This window comes from Genypterus blacodes, unplaced genomic scaffold (assembly GCF_046128005.1).
Source record: "Genypterus blacodes isolate CSIRO-AG114 ecotype Tasmania unplaced genomic scaffold, CSIRO-AGI_Gbla_v1 ptg000139l_1, whole genome shotgun sequence".
NCBI classification, from domain to species: Eukaryota; Metazoa; Chordata; class Actinopteri; order Ophidiiformes; family Ophidiidae; genus Genypterus; species Genypterus blacodes.
In genome coordinates this window covers 714,954-732,386 of record NW_027466941.1, presented here as the reverse complement: position 1 = coordinate 732,386, position 17,433 = coordinate 714,954, and the positions used below count along the sequence as shown (strand labels likewise).

Below are 17,433 nucleotides of genomic sequence, written 5' to 3'. Positions count from 1 at the left end.
GGCCAGAAGACTCAGCCTGTCCTTTTAGCCTTCTGCTTGTTGGCACAATGCGTTTTCAACTGCTGAGTGTGCGGTTTCAGGCTAAGGGGAGAGGGGGAAGGGAGGGAGGGTCAGCTGTCCCATTAGGCAGTGATATTACAAAAACACTCATTAAGCTTTTTATGTTCTGTGCACTCGGACACTGTTTGCTTTGTTGATTCCTTATTCCTGGAGCGATATGAGATTTCTCTGCGTGGCCATTCAGTTCTGCGTCTCTAACAGGAGAAGCCGCTCTGTCTGGGAGGTTTGTAAAGGTCACGTCTGATGGAGGGCTTTGTTCTTCTGCAAAGAGACACACACTTCAGAAAAATGAAAACAAAAGAATGAGGAAGTCGTCTAAATAAATGTGTTTCTGTGTGAAATACAATCATCAATCTCTCAGATGAGCTTTGGCTTCAGGAGACGGAACACGGAGAGCAGGACAGACTTATGGACACACGTGTTTGGAAGGTTCAAAAGACACCCAAAGTGCCACTTTACTTAAATTTTCAAAGTTACAAATAAAAGTTCACTTGTTGACATGGTGAAGGTTTCAATTTTAAAATGACTGAACACATCCAATGTTGGGAGGCAGAACAGAGCGTCTTCTCTGCTCCCCGGACGTCATGTGTCCTCCCAGCTCAGGAGCAGCGTCTTCCTCTAGTGTCCATGCACGGTCAAACACCCTCAGCGGCCCTATTGACCCATTAGCAAAGGAATAGCCGGCTGAGACGCTGTAGTTGTGGGGGGCTGGGCTGTAAGGCCTTGTAAGTTCTCTTATCTACACTGCTATTCCTCTGCGATGCAAACTTCTACCTCCTGAGTTTGGGAGAAGAACCGAAAAAAGACACTAGGACAGCATCAACATAGCGACAAAGTATTGTAGCAGCCAAATAGGCATCACGTTCTGTTTTGAGATGCATAGAGCTAGACCTGACCAAGAAGATCTCTCATTTACAGAAACACGATGAGAAACATGCAACAACAACGACAATACATCATAATCTCATTGCTTCCTGGGCGTTCTGGGGGACATTCAAGATCGACAATTAAATAATTTACAATCCTCCCGCGAAATAATAAGAAAGGGAGCGACTCAGAGCCGGGGGCGTGTGGCGGGGAACTGTAGGAACATTGGAGAACATTGATAGGAGCCCGGCGGTGGAAACACAGAGTATGAGAATGAACCTCAGATGGAAGGACAGGGACATAAACCACAATCTGTCCTTTCACAGGAGGAAACATATTTACATCCAATATATCAGCTAATATCTCCGGGCCCCTCGCACATCGACTAGAAGCTCTGACAGGGACAAAGAGAGAGAGAGACGGAGTGACAGAAGGTGTGATAGAGAAAAGAGAGAAGGGAGGGAAGTCCATGGGAAGGAGGGAAAGCAGGGAGTGGAATTCTACCAGGGGGCTGGACAGTTATTGGAGTTGAATTTGAACAGGCTCTGATTTGTGTCCGAGGAAAGAGAGGCGCTTGATAAAGAAGAAGGTTTGGATGAGGGTCGCTCAAGAGAGATCTGGATACGGGACAGGAATCGCAAGAGCAAGTTCAGGAGCCAGAACATAGACTGCTGCCAAGGAGGCTGGAGGAGACACTGGAATGGCTTCAGATCTGTGCTGAGTTTAAACGGAGTTTCCCCGGGTCGGGTCGGGGGGCCGGCGGGCAGAGCGTGAGGGGCGGAGCTACCAAACGTAGCCGATCTCGTCGTCTTTGTCGTCGTCCTCGTCCTCCTCGTCGTCCTCGATGGCGCCCCGGGGGTGGATCCGGCCCCGCCTCTTCTTCTGCCTGCTGCGGCCGCTCTGCGACGGCTCCTCCTCCTGGTCGTCCAGGAGGATGACAGCGCCACCGCTGCCAAAGTCTCCCGATGTCTCCTGGTCCTCATCTGTGCGTGAAAACACACGACATTGATACGAAATGTAAATGTAAACACTATTTTCTGACTCAAACCAGCAAAAACTACTTAAGTATGAGCTTCTACCAGCTCCAGTGGCCTTTAGTGAAGCTATTATAGAGTTATAAAAGGGACCTGCTGCTGCTGTGTGTGTGTGTGTGTGTGTGTTTTGGTGGTACATAGACACCTCATCAATATTAGAAACTGCAATTACTTGCTTTAGCCCCAACTGGCATGGTAGTGAGGCCTACCGTGTGACTGTGAGCCTGTAGATTGATCAGGACGTCTGTCTGGATTCTTCCTTTACTAATTATTGATCTTTTGTTTCTTTCTGGCCACAGTGAAGCTCCACCTACATTGATTTACTGCTGGGAAGTTTTCCCATTACTTTTGTTTTTTGGACATTCTCCCCCCCGGCCTGAGTTTGATGACTCTGAAACAAACTATTCAATCGACTTTGGTTCTATATTCCTCCCCGTAAACACCTTTCTCTCCCCTGTGGCTCTTATTGATAAAGAAGCAAAATATGACACAGAGGCAGAATTAACACACCTCACACACACTTGTTGGATAAAGTTCATAAACACTCCCACATAGATACACACACACAAACACACACACACAAACAGACACAGACAGAGCAAAGTTCTGCCGTTTAAGCAGTTTAAGCAAAAACTCCTCAGGCAATAACACATCACACAGCACTACCATGCATCTGAGGGACAATCTGGCAACAAGGCCAAACTATGTTTGTAAGTAAACGTCTGTGTGTGTGTGTGTGTGTGTGTGTGTGTGTGTGTGTGGTCAGGTTACCACAGTTGGGGTTGCCCTGTTTCCTGGAGCCGGCGATCTCGTTGCCGTATTTGTCCACACACCAACACTGGCCGGTGCTGCCGTGACACTGGGTGGGCTTGAAGTAGCCTTCATCAGTGCAGCGAGGGATGTAAGAGCCTGGAGGAGAGAGGAGGAGGAGGAGGGGAACAGGAAGAAGAGGAGGAAGGTAGGGAGGGAGGAAGGAAGGACAGAGAATAGTAATGAAATGACACAGCAGGGATTTGAATTACAGTGTTGTCTGGTTAATTCGTTAATAAGGAGGTTTTTGAATCCCTGTGTGAAGGTCAAAGGTCATTTAGCTGTGACCAGATTTCTGCTGTACTCACACACTCACAGACCCACAATCAATTTCCTGTGTGGAGGTTGCACAACATCAGCCATACATCCTGCTTAAAGGGGACCAGTCACTTCCAATAACACACACACGTAACCCCCCCCCCCACACACACACACACACACCTATTCCTTCATTTGACCTCGGTCTAAGCCCATTTTTCAAGCAGTGTTCTGTGGTGCCTGGGAGGACTGAAGGATCTGGCCGGTGGGGACACAGCACATGTGTAGAAAATGTCAGTGTGTGTGTGTGTGTGTGTATGTGTGTGTATACGGCTTATGCCACTCATTCGTTTTGCCACCATTCAACTGTATTTAAGATGTTAATCCGGGATAGAAAATGCCATTGCAGTGTGTGTGTGTATGTGTGTGTGTGTATGGTGCCAAACTGACCAATGAGGCTCTTCCTTCGAGTCTGAGTCTGCAGCTTGCTCTTCTCATTCTGACACGGCAGACCTGCGAACCACAGAGAAGACCAAAGAAACAAAATGATGGGAAACGTTTCTTCCTCCAAGTTGGCATCCAAACTTTCCTTTCTTTCCCTTTTCCTTTCCTCTCTCTTCTTCTTCTCCTCCACCCTCACACTCCGTCTTTCCCGACTCGACGCTTCAGCGTAACAATAACCACTTTACGAGGCGACCACAGTTGTGTTTCTGCATGTTGGCACTCATTAACTACAAATCATTTATATTTCATTGCCGCCCAACTCCCAAATTACATCACAACCTTTTAAACTGATTGATTTGCTCGCGGGGTTCCTGCCGTTTGGATTCATTTCACTATGAAATGGAAAAACATGCTTGAAATAATCCATCAGCAAACATTATGTTGCCTTTTACTTTCCTGTCTGGCTGCTGAAGTGAAGTTCATTTACAGGTGCGAGGTGTAAACAAGGAATTAAACACGGACGCGGTGAAGAAGCCGGATCGGACTCCTTGGCAATCACGCTAAAGAACGGTCAATCCTCTCTGGTGGAGTTAATAAAGCCGTTGAAGAAGTGAATCGTGATGGATGATGTCATATTTTCACGCTGTGTCATCGTGAACACAAAGCGGCGCCTGAGTGAGAGCCAATCCATCGACGAATCGATGGAATTGTTTGGAAAGCGTGGAATAAAAGCAGCGTAATTCAGAGAACGTGTGAAAGTGCTTTATGATTTATTTAGCTTCTCTGTCCCTCCGTCCCTCTGTCCCTCCGTCCCTCTGTCTCTCTGTCTCTCTATCCTCACCCTCGGGCTTCTGGAAGCAGTAGCACCACTCGTTGTTGGACAGCTTGCCGTCCTTGAAGGAGTCGCAGGAGTTGAAGAGCGGCTTCATGCACAGCTCGTACTTGTCCAGGTAGATGGCGCTCAGCTCTGATTGGTCCAGCAGGAGGTCGAAGTTGATGTCCAGCTTGTTGAACATCCAGCCCAGCGAATCCTTACATATGGGCAGGATGCTGGTGTCAAAGTCTGGAGGACAGGCAGGCAGAAGAGGAGACGTAATGGACACGTGTATTTGTGTGTGTGTGTGTGTGTGGCAGAGCAGAGCTGTGTTGACAAATGTTGACATTACAGGAAACAGAGCAGGGTCACTGTCAACATCGCCGCCAGCTCTCAAGAGGGCTGAAAAGCATATTGCTGTTCAGCAGAGGAGGGCTGCACAAACACACATACAGACATACACACAGAGACAAACACACACACACACACACACATACACACACGAGCTGAAATGGTGGGGAGTGTACTCACGATCAGTGGTGGAGTCAAAGCTGTCAGAGGATTTGAGATCTCTGTTGGCATCGAGGTGAAGAACTCCAAACCAATCTTTCAGCCTCGCAGCCAGACTGTGGAGCTCTGTGTCAGTGCAGGCTACACACACACACACACACACACACACACACAGAAAGAAGGAGAGAAACACATCAACTTCTCTTCCTCATCTAACTCTTCCTCAGTAAACAACAAGAAAAGTGTGATAACCACTCACACCAAATTGTGAACATCTCTTGGCAGTTACCATAGGAACACCATCGGGCATTTGCAAACGCACACGCACGCACGCACACACACACACACACCTCAACTGTTGTCATATCTGCTTATTAACTCTTTTGGAAGACACACACACACTGGGCAAAGTGTTATTTGAAATCCCAAATGTCTTCTCAATCTCAACTGAATGAAATCCTGCAGCGAGAGCACAAATCAGCCTGTGTGTGTGTGTGTGTGTGTGCGTGTGCGCGTGTGAAGTTTGATCACACACCTACACACTTACCTTTGTGGTTCCAATCATTGCATAGAACAAACAGAATCAATCTGATCTCTAAATTAAACTTCTAATTTGAAGGCGCCTTTCTCACTGCCTGCCTGTCAATCAAACAGACCCCCCCCCCCTCTCTCTGTATATGATTGGCATATTTTCCATACGCTTCGCCTGAGAGCTGGATAATAACCCCGGCAGCGTTTCCGGGGCCTCACGCTGAGCCCGCCGACCCAAACGTCTCAGAAACGTGTCACTTCCTGTCAATCCAGGAAGGGAGGTCGTTAACGCTCTTGCATGGCGTCGCCGCTTCAGATACGGTCCGGTTAGATGTCTCGCGGCTTCACACGTGTCGTGGTGGTGAAATGGAACTAATAAGGCGACACACACACACACACACACACTCACAGTACAGTGTGATAATAGTAATAATAAAGCTACATGCTAAGAGCTAACATGGATGTGACTGGTTTCTCTGGTATCTTCTATATAAATCATACAGTGACATCATGTGTAATGCATGAGGAGGAACAGTATGCTTTGATGTACTAATAACATATGGTAAAGCAGTGATACCGTGGTGGATTCTATTCAGTGTTCCCGTACCTCCTCACACACTCCTCACACACTTAGAAACACACTCAGGTATTTACTGACACCCAGAGAACAGAGCAGATTGGTCCCTGGACCACACTCTGCTGTCAGTGGATAAAGACATCTGCAGCATGACATCAAAGGAGCTGTGGGCCCGCGCTCACACATACATGGGTGGAGAGAATGCATACACACACACACACAGACACACAGACACACACACACGAGTGCACCAGCACCACCAGTGGGAGTATTGAATCGGCTCTTGTGTCGCCCCTCGCTGCAGCTCGTTTCTCTTCCAGGTTTCGTCACTGCATATTTAAAATCCTGCTTGTTGAACCGCGTCCTTAATCCCAAATACACAAAACACACACACACACACACAACACACACACACTTACATCGTTTCAGACTGCCGCTGTTGTAGCTGCAGTAAAACACTGGAGGGCTCACAGTAACAGACTGGCCGGCTATTCAAGTTAACCTTGCTTCTGGGAATGACTAGTTTTATGTGAGTGTGTGTGCATGTGTGTGTGTGTGTGAGGGTGTGTGTTTATGTGAATACCCCTTTTGGCAAGATCAGACGAATAACATCTTTTAAAGTTCTTCCTCCTTTCCTCAGGCAGGAGTGGATTCTGTAGTGTGTTGCTCTTTTCTGAACACAAACCCTGGAGAACAGACGCCTCTTCCTCCCCTCCTGCTCCTCCTCCTCCTTCATCATGTCTGTCCCTCTCACTCGTCTCCTCTGAGGACGTCTCGCTCATTTCTGTCTGTCGCCTCTTCGTTGTCGTCCGTCTCATTTCTGTTTGTGTCAGCTTGAACACAAACCACTTATTCACGCCGCCCTCTCTTCTCTTGGACCAATGTGTGTGTGTGTGTAAGAGTGTGTGTTTCCTTGGCCATGACACGCCCCTCTCTCTAACCTTGATTGACTTGAGTCTCTCATCTCCCCCCTCTCTCAACTCACACACTCCCTAAACACATCCCTGCCGTCCCCTCTCACCTCGTCCACACACACACACACACACACACACACACACACACACGCCTCAGACTGCTGTCTCACTGTCTCGTCCTCGCAAAGTCTCTTGGACAATTAGTCTCTAAGGAACCCTCTTATCGCTTTCAGTGTGTGTGTGACGCAGATTGTTCTGGACAGGTCCGACACCCCCCTTTCTCCCCTGCTCCCCCCCCTAAGTGAGTCCTTCGGTGGAGTGAGTCAGAGAGCATCAACATGCTGAGGGACGCAACACACACAGAGACAAAACAGCCTATTACCCGTGTCTTTCTCATCGCCTCGGCAGGGTCAGGCCGGCTTAGAGGTGTCACACACACACACACACACACACACACACACACAGAGCCGACATCAAAGCTTGTCCAAGGGCAGCAGGGAGGATATTTGGATTACACGGTTGTGGCAGAAACCTATTTTATGTGAAACCCAACAAGTGATGTTGCCGCTGTCAGGAGGAAACCAGGATGGATCAGAATCACCTTAGAGGCGTCAAACTTCAACTTTGAGCCGCGGCGCTAAATGGAACTTTGACTCCAGATGCAGAAATGGTTTAGAAGCTCTAAACGTACTGATTTTCAGATTCAACGCCGCAAAAAGTCATAATCAAGTTAATTCATTGAGTGGAATTAGAAATGGAATTTGGTTAATGTGTGTGTGCTTGATGGACGGAAATATGTGGACAGTCCAGAGCACCAATCAGGGACCCATTAAGACATTAAGTCAATAATTGAAAAATGTGTTTTTATGATTTATAATAAAATCCTGGACAAAATGTTTCATTATGGACGCTTCATTCATTTTGTACCTTTCTATTCATTACTTTGGTTCATCAAATTCACAAAAATGAGCCTGTCAGAGGCAAAACGGATTTTTTGGTGGTGAACTTAACCTAGAAGGAAGTGTTGGTGTGCAGACAGACAGAGAGCGAGACAGAGAGAGAGACAGACAGAGAGAGAGAGACAGACAGGTGGGCGTGTGGCTGTGTGTTTCACAGAGGATCCGAGCTGCAGGTCAGACCTAGAACACTGAGGTATGAGTGGGAATTAACTTCACTTTCTCCCATCTCACATGTGTGTGAACTCTGATCGATCGTCTGGCAGCGGGAAAGCTCAGCGGCGGCCGTCGCGGACAAAAAACGCTTTGAGGGGAAAATGAAACTTTATCAGATGACGGCATCAATGACGGCATCAAATACGACAGCGGGGAGAGTTTGACGCCGATCCTCTTCCCACACAGAGTGACAGCCGCTGAATTATAAATGCTGGACAGGATGATCGGCGGGACAGAAAAGAAATGGAGGACAAAATGCAATCTAGCCGAGAGGAAAAGCTTGCGTAACCCTCTAAGGCTCGGTGTCGGAAAACTAGAGATGTTACGAGACCACCCAGATAAAAAAACGGCTGCAGTGTTTGTGTTCAATCAGGGTTTAGTATCGTCTAGACTTTCCAATATATCAGCAGCAGCCGGGCTTTGAATCTCTCCTTCCTCCTTCTCTTCCTTCCTTTTTCCTTCTTCTCTTTTCATTTACAGTACAAACGATCGACTCGGAAAGGAGCGGCAGGGGGAGGGGGGAGAGACGGGGGGGGGGGGGGCGGCGGGTGGGTGGCGATCACCTTGAGACATGGGTGTGAGTGTGATCTGATCAAGTGGAGATGAAAGGCAGATGGAAGGAGCGAGCGAGGGGGGAGACGGAGGGGGCGGAGCCAGGTGACACATCTTAATGAGGTAACGGAGTGAGGAAGAAATGGGCCCAGACAGCTGGAGAGAGAGAGAGCGCGGGAGAGAGAGAGAGAGTTGTGAGGGAGATAGAGGGTCATATCCCAGAAAGACATACAAAGGGTTTGTTTGATTTGCTTCGCCCCTCAGATTCTCTCGTCTCTCCGGAACAATTTCACCCTGCGGCCGTTTGCAGTCTGGATAACCATCAGAGTGCGGCCGAGCAGAGGAGCAGTATGCGGACCAGGTTTTGAGGGCTCATTCCGCCATTGCTATTGTGAATGAACGGCTGTTTGTGACGCTAGAAGAAGAAGAAGAAGAAGCAGCGACGGGACAAATTTAAAGCCATACAAAACAAACATGCGTCAGACGATAATTGCGTGTTAGCCGTCCGCCACCGGGGCTCGTGTGTGGGCAGTCGAGGGGTTAATCTTACAAATTGAATTACATTATAAAAAGCTTAAGTGTGCGCCAATGAAGGAAGGAGCGGCGATTTACATTAGCAGGATTATAAAGGTTGGTTCACACGGGGCCATTCATTAAGCTAACGTCCTATACACACTCGCCGCTAAACTCCCTAATGGCCGCGCGGGCGTGTGTTCTGAGAGGATAGGAAGTGTGTGTTTGAGTGTGTGTGTGTGTGGGGAGAGGAAGGGAGGAAAACAAGAGAACACCTGTCCTCCTGTGAGCTCTTTGAAAGGCTGAGACGCTGCAGCCAGAAGTGTCTCATTTATCTGGGGAGGATTAAGTCCATTCATCGCATCCACAATCACCTTTGCTTTTGTCAGAGTCTCCATTCAGTCCTGGCTGTGAGGAAAGGAAGCAGGAGGAGGAGGAAGATCCAGCCCCCAATTTGGAAGCTTTCAAAGCCATTTGATGCATTAACTTGGATCACAGTGACATTTTCCCTCAGTCCCAGTCTGCTAATTCCTCTGATTTAACGTTTTTATATGTTGTTTTTTGCCATAATTGACAATTCAGGTCTACATTGTTGTCATCCACATCTGCAAGGGGGAATTTGGAATTCTTCTTTGACACAGCTGTCTGTGTTTGCAGGCTTTGTCTCACCCAGCCGCACCATATTGCCTCACTGATTGGTGCTTAATTGATCTCCCTAACAAACGATGTCATAAGTGCTCCTAATCATACACGGAGGAGCATCTGAGTTATGTGTATTCAATCTGGAAATGTATCATAGCGGCTTGGATGAAGCCCAGATCTCGTCGGGTTGAGTGATTAACGCCGAAATCAGTTGAGGTTTCGTCCGGTTTCTGCCTCCAGCTGTGTTACAGAGCGAAGGAAGCGAGGGATAAAAAGTGTGAAAAAGACAAAAGCAGTTGTTCCGTAGTCTAACCTGAGACGTAACTAAATGATGGATTGCGGGCACCAGGCGGAAATAAAAGAACGGGAAAAGATTGGGAGTGTTGGAGGAAATCTGCCTGACAAAACCTGGAGTGACACCTTGGCTACACGCTCGCAAACACCCGGGGGAGGAGTCAAGGTTAGGGATAAGTCGGGAGGCGAAGACGCTGGAAATGAGAGCCGTCCGCTCGGCTTCGTCAAATGTTCAAATAATGATGGAGCGCCATCCGTCACAATCCAGGGAGTGACAGAGGAGGAGGAGGAGGAGGAAGAGATGGAACGTCGCAGTTTTCATCACTGGTTGATTCACACGAGAACCAAATGTCTGTAGTTTACTAATAACTGGGCGGCAGAGTTTCAGCTGACTTGTTTGTTTGTTGTCATCCTCCAAAATCAAGCGGAGCATGAGAGCCTAAAGGTTAAATGATCTGTGTGTGTGTGTGTGTGTGTGTGTGTGTGTGTGTGTGTGTGTGTGAGATTGTGCCCAAACCATCACTAACGAGTTAAATATTCAAACTTTTCCTGCTGCCAGTTGTACACAAGCTTTCCTGTCCCCATGACAACACTGTGTAGCCTGGCCCTCCGCTCTTCCTGGGGGTGCTGGGATTCAAACCCTGCATGCTGTGTGTGAAGCCGCGGGTGCCAAAGCGGACGACTCAGCATTTTCCCCGTGACCGGACCCTGGTTTAATCTGTCATACACACGGCCTCTGTGTGAAAAGCCAATCTGTAAACACACTCACACACACAAACAGAACTGTTGTCGTCTTTTGACTGTTACCATAGGAACACAATCTGACACACACACACACAGCGTTCTCCTCACCTACTGCCATCTCCATCTGTTTACCATTTAGTGTTGCTTATCTAATGGGAGCTTCGATCAGTTAGGGGGAGATGACACACACACACACACACACACACACACGCGCAACGCTGTTATCTACATCGATGGCTGATGCGAAGATATTTCATCAACTTGAGGCAAACATTTGATATGAACAGAAATCAAAGAGAATCAAAGCAGGAGAACAAACACACACACACACACAGCCGTCCAAAAACGAGACACGCTGTCTCATTCCTCTCCACACACACACACACACACACACAAGTTGCCTCCACTCACTCACTCACTCGCTCGCTCGCCGAAGCCAAGCTCTCTGAAACCCAAACACATAATTAAAGTTTCCAGAGAACAAAGATGGAGAGGAATTAATGAGTGTGTGGTGAAGACGGTAACAGACTTCTCCATTATCTCATCGCCGTTCCCCGCTCCCTCCATCATTCAGCCTTCAACTAATGAGATAAAGAGAGTGCCGTTATTAATTACATCACTCTCTTTCCTTTGTATTAAATGCGGCCGCTGAACTTCGGGGTCCGTATTAAAGGTTCATAATCGGAGAGTGATTAGAAAATGCCATGGGGCGGAGGGGGGGGGGGACGGGGGGGGACGGGACGGGACGCTGAGCTGCGATGGCGTGTGTGTGTGTGTGTGTAAGGCTCATATCCGATATTACACTTCTGTTGCCAGGATAAAACAAAATCAAACGAGATAGATGGACGGATAGATGGAGGCTCAGCTTACAATAACTGCTTATTAATTATTCAATCCATCTTTTCTTTCCCAACACACACACACACACACAGCCGCGCACACACACACACACACACACACACACACACAGTCAAATGCATCCCGATACTGCAGTTGTGAGAGGGGAAGCTGGTAACGATAACAATCCATCCATTCCGTGCAGCCTTCCTTTAGATTGCATTTTTCTTCCAGCAATCTCTCCATCCATCTGCCCAAATCCTATTTTCATGACACACAATAAGACACACACGCTCACTCCATCACTGCTCGCTGTAGCCGCCCGGGGGAGGGCGAGAGAACAACACGGCGGAGGGGGGGGAGAGAGAGGAATGGAGAAGAGAGAGATTATACCTGTGAGAGGTGGAGACGGGCAGAAACGCAAAGAAACTGACCTGTCCAGTATCAAACACACACACACACACACACAAAGCGAGGATTGAGTGAGCGACACAGCGTTCCCAGATGTACTCACCGGGTGTCTTCTCGGCCTTGTGCGGCGGTTTGGGTTTGCTGAGCTCCATGCCGAGCAAACAGGGACAGGGACCCTCACATTTGGCTGAGATGGCCTTCCCGGACAGACAGCCCTGGAACTCCAACTTACACTGGAAAACAAGCAAGGCACCACCGTGTTTACATCAGACTCTGTGAGAATAAAGCTGCAGGTAAACATCTTTGGAGTATTTGAAGGGAGGCCTTTGCTGAGACAGGATGAGACAAACAGACAACATTAGACACAGAGGTGAGAGAAGACCTCCCGGCCCTCCTCCTCTTCCTCCTCCTCCTCGTTTGTCTTTCCTTCTCCTCCGCCACTTGATGGTCTAAGCACGGGCCGCATTCCTGACCTCCTACAAACCACACGCAGGGCCGACCACTCCTGCCCTCAGGCTGCTCCACGGTGCAGGTGTGTGTAGGCTTAAACCTGTGTCCAAACTGCAAACGATGTCGATAATAGCAGCCGGGCGGACGGAGACGCTCGGCTGCTACGTGAACGGGGCAACAGGCGCAGAGCAGCAGCCGCAGCTGAGCTCCTTCTTCCTTCCTCAAACCTTTGCTTTTACTGAGTTTTACCTATTCGGGGTCTTTCATTTCCTCTGTGCGGGCCCCAGATGCGAGACGGTGCGATTCATAAATAACAGGGAGCACGTGTCATCACTGCAGCTGTCTCCAAACAGCCAGCTTGCACTATTTTGTCCCGGACTTTTATTCAGCTGTGCAGGAGACTCAAGAGACATTTTAGCGTCCATTTCTTTGTAGTTTCTCTTTATCAGACTGTGCTTCAAACAAGGAGGAGACCAAGACGATGCACCTATAGGGTTAATAAAAGGACTAAAGGCTTCAATTCTCCTTATTAGCACCTCCTCCTGGTGGGCGGGGCCACCTGCACAGAGCTCACGGTGACGCTTCTCTAGTCTCTGATCCCGACGGCGGCGTTTGAAAGCCGAGTGGAAATTCTAGCAGTCTAGTCTAGCAGAGGGAGATTAAGAGCAAGGCTAAGTGGCTGGAGCTGAGACTGTGTGTCAGAAGAAATGAAAGAGCTTTTCTAAATGAACTGGAGATGATGTGAGCGGCTGGTGGAGACCTCTGGCTGCTCTGCTGAGAGGAGGGAGGGAGGGAGGGAACAGCTCTACAGCCCCGAGCTCCGAGTGCAGCAGACACGGAGGGGAAGAGAGGGAGCGAAAAAGGTGAGGATGCAGGAAAGGAGCAGGAGGAAGAACAGCACACCTCAGCACAAACATTGACAGGTCACAAGCAGCATTGGGAGTTTTTGAAGAACTCTGCGTTTTATGGTTGAAAACAAACGGAATAATTCACGAGTGGAGGAGAGATTTGACGTGAGGGGAGAGATGAGGGACAGAGAGACAAACTCAGAGGGAGAGAGAAGGAGGTAGGGACGGCTCACCTTGGACGAGTAGGTGTGGCCGTCTGATCCGCAAACGGGGCCGGACTGCGGCGCCGAGCAGAGCCTGCATTTCCCAGGAGCCCCGGCCTCGGTCCTGCTGTGCTTGTGACCCAAACTGCCTTTCCTGGGCTTCACACTGATGGGGAGAGAGAGAGAGGGTCACAAAGTCAGAGCTACTTCAGAGAGCTGGAACTTTGGAATGTGATATTTTCTCTCACACACATCCTCTGTTTCTATCTCACCCACCTTCCCACACACACACGAGCGCACACACACAATATCCACAGTGCCAGCAACCCCCACAGGTGCAGCTGACATTTAAATATTCAGCCAGATTCTTCGCAGCGTACATATTGCATTTCAACAGAACGCTACCTTCATCACTGTGTGTGTGTGTGTGGGTGTGTGGGCGTGTGTGTGTGTGAGATAGAGATGTGCATAATAACTTTCTAGGTATAAATATTATCCACAGCGGTGCGATCAGATTTGCACAGGGAGTAAAGTTTTAGAAGTGTTGCTCTTTGCGAGGGTCAGCTGGAGCAGAGAGAGAGTCCTGATTGGTCCGCTGAGGCCTTCTGGGTAATGAGCGTAATTGCATTTACATCCAAATCTCACAGCAATCTCCCCTCTAAGTGCTCTCCCAGAAACACTCCTACCTACTGATCCATCAGCCGCCGCCGGTGTAAGAGCCAGATAACACCGAGTCTTTAGAGGGAGATTAATTTGACAATAGCAAACGGGTGGAAATGAACACAGTGGCTGTCACACACACATCCTCTCTCTCTCTCTCTCTCTCTGTCTCTCTCTCATCCGCGCTCGGTAAAACGGCAGCGCTTAAATCCCACGCAGCATGTCAGCCACCTCCTCGCCTCTTTAGGAATTATCACATACGCCGACGGAGACATTACCATCGCCACGGCAGATTACACATCAAAAAGCGGCGAGTGAGTTGATGTGCGGCGGCGGGGCGAGGCCAAGCGTGAACGAAGCGTCGTGTTTCCTGAAGCGTTCGCCCCCAGACATCCTGACACGTCTCTCTCCTTTCCTCCCGGGAGCGTTTTAAACACATTTGCAAGGGAATTCAAAGCGGGATTTGCAAGTTGGCGCTCATGTAACAAACATCAGATTTGAGAGGGCGAGCAAAGGAGCGAGGAGACGGAAGAGCAGAGACACAAGAGAAAAAGATAAATGGACGGACGGATGATCGATAGACACCTTTTCTTCAAACGGGAAGGAGAAAGCCTCCCCTCCCCTCCCTCCTGCCCCCCCTGCTGGGAGACTCCATGTCACTCTAATCTAAGAGGTCTCTGATGTGTCCGCCGCTACAGTTGCCTCACAGCAGGACGCAAAGTACAGAGGGATTCAATCCTAAAAGGCTCGGTAATAGCGCTTAAATTACAGCTTGATATCCGAGCCTGCAGCCAAACATTATCACAGCAAACTGCAGCAACGTCAACACAAGAGGAAGAAGAGGAGGAAGAAGATGCACTACCCAGGTTTGTTGTGTTGGAGGCTTTTTAGCAATATGAGACAAACAGATTCACATCTCACATCTTCACTTAGAGAGTTTATCTAAACACCTTCCCATTGATTTGCTTCTCCTCTCCGTTTGTTCCATATAATTGATTATTGGACAGTATTTGATTGCTAATGTGTTGAGATTGTCCCTGTGAAAGTCTCCGCGTCTGTGTGATGGAAATGATTACGACTCATTTCACTCCGTCCTGCTACCAAGCTCTCCTGACTGACGCTGTTATAAAATTTCAGGCGAATAATTTGATGTACAAAGCAGCAAATTGGACTTCAGACGGCAACAATAGGGAAAAAGGGGGGGCGAGGGCTTTAAAACTAAATATCATGGGAGCTAATGAGTTGAGAAAATCAATTACACCCCAGACGGCGACGGAGAGGATGTGTTCTGATGTGTTCTGATGTGTTCTGATGTGTTTTAGGCAGAAATGCTTGTTGAACTGAGAAATTAAAAAGGCTGAAAGCTGAGAACAACTGGCAACATGATGAGGCGGAAAAAACACAAATAATTTTGGCTCTGACACGGATCCAATGTTGTCAAAGTGTAAAGTGCACAAATAAGCAGAGTTTGATTCAAATTAATTCACGATGACATCACACAATTTCCCCCCCCTTTTCTCCTCTCTCTCTGTGGTCGCCTCACCTGTGCGTCGGCTGCTTGTGGGCGGTGCAGATGGCCGTCTGGGAGTCGTGGCTCACACACACCTTGTGGGGAGGGCAGCGCACCCGCAGGCAGGGATCCATGGCGGCACCTGTACCTATACGGGGGAGAGACCAAGGACAATCCTCACATCTCTCATAGGTGGAAACAAAAGCAAAAGCAAACGTGGCAAACATCATCAAACATCACGTCGTCTCCGCCTTCCTGCACCCGGAGCCAGCTGCTCTTTTCATTGTCCAGCTGGTGGAGTCTTTTGTTTTACTGCTAAATCAGGCAGCAGACTTAACAGGTTTGACATAAAAGGAATAGAAACGCAGGAAATTAAAAGTTTTCTGCGTTTTCTGCTGCGTAAGGACCGCTGTTCTTTCCCTGGCATCCACCTCATCCCCTTCCGAATCAATGAGCGGCGGTGACATTGCCGTGGCGACGAGGCACAGCTGGCTGGCGTCCCAAGGTGACGGAGATCAAAACAGCTCATTGACTCCGTGCATTGTGTGTCATCTCACACTAGGGCGACGGCATAAGAGCCCCCGCACACAGGTGACAGGAGAAGAAGAAGAAGAAGACGCAGAGGCGACGGAGGAGAGCTTTCAGTCCGGATTAAGCCAGGATGAAAGGGAGGCAGATGTGCTTACGGGGGGGAATCAGTGTGTGGGAGACACAGACGGGAACAAACCACGACCGCAAGCCACGTGTAAGGTATGACATGCAGGGATCAAAGTGCGAAGTATGACCGCAAGGCTGCTCACATCACACGACAGAAGCCATTAGGGGCCTAATGGGTCGTGTTTGAGCCACAGCTGGCGTCTGGTGTGAACATCAGCCGGTTTCTGACCTGATCAGGAGACGCGCCGCTGTTTACACGGTGGAATATTGGTCAGAGACTCAACATGACAGCTCCCTCATTCTTTTGTAAGTGCAGGGATGAATAGGGACGTTCAGTCTGCAGCACAGGAGGGATGTCTTTATGTTTCTGTTATGTGATGGCTATACTTGTAAACACAGACAATAAAGGTACTAAAGCGTTGAATAGTCTGAAGGGACTCGTACCATGCGGGCAAAAAACACACATTTTCTCTCCTTCTCCCACTAAAATGCATATGAGGACGCAAACAAACGCGTCAAACACGCCGGTGACAGTTGATGAAGACGACCCTTTTCTCAGAGTTTGTGTCCATTTGTGCTGCGTTTATGTGGGCTGGTCCTCAACTCAATCTGTCAGCCGGGCAGGGAAGTCATCTAGTTTCCCTTTGCTCGGAAATGAATTTATCACCGTGAGGAAATGAAGGATCGGCTGAGGAGGAGAGAGGGTGACAACGACGTAAAGAGGAGGAGGAGGAGGAGGAGGAGGAAGGCCTGTGGCGTATGGCAAAGGAGGGAGAGCGATTTGGGATGAGTGTTTGTCACCTCGTCTCTCCGGGAGAAGATGGCTACGTGAGAGACAGTTTCACACACACACACACACACACACACACACACACGTCATCACATCACATGGGGACAATTACGCAGATGAAAACGACAGAATGGAGTTCACTTGCAAGCGGGGCGATGATGTTCCGCCTGTGAAATGTGAGGAGGAGGAGGAGGAGGAGAGGACGGGGAAAGAAGTGAAGCACAGAGGCGAGTATAGGCAAGAAGAGCATTTCATCCATCTATTTAAAGCCTGAGAGAGCAGCATTGGCGGTTAAAGCGGCCAATCAATCGTAATGCGGGAGCACTGCAGC

At 48.9% G+C, this 17,433-nt stretch overlaps 1 protein-coding gene across 1 annotated transcript in view; it reads right to left on the bottom strand.

Moving 5' to 3' along the window:
• Positions 1 to 516: 516 nt before the first annotated feature.
• spock1 (SPARC (osteonectin), cwcv and kazal like domains proteoglycan 1) overlaps positions 517 to 17,433 on the bottom strand; it is a 61,325-nt gene continuing 44,408 nt past the window's right edge. Inside the window, exons 5-12 of the mRNA XM_076164963.1 lie at positions 15,689 to 15,803; positions 13,516 to 13,651; positions 12,088 to 12,217; positions 4,819 to 4,938; positions 4,315 to 4,536; positions 3,480 to 3,542; positions 2,733 to 2,870; positions 517 to 1,910 (exon numbers count right to left, since the gene is read on the bottom strand). Coding sequence (XP_076021078.1) covers positions 1,711 to 1,910; positions 2,733 to 2,870; positions 3,480 to 3,542; positions 4,315 to 4,536; positions 4,819 to 4,938; positions 12,088 to 12,217; positions 13,516 to 13,651; positions 15,689 to 15,803 — 1,124 coding nt within the window. The 3' untranslated portion in view covers positions 517 to 1,710. The remainder of the gene's footprint in view (positions 1,911 to 2,732; positions 2,871 to 3,479; positions 3,543 to 4,314; positions 4,537 to 4,818; positions 4,939 to 12,087; positions 12,218 to 13,515; positions 13,652 to 15,688; positions 15,804 to 17,433) is intronic.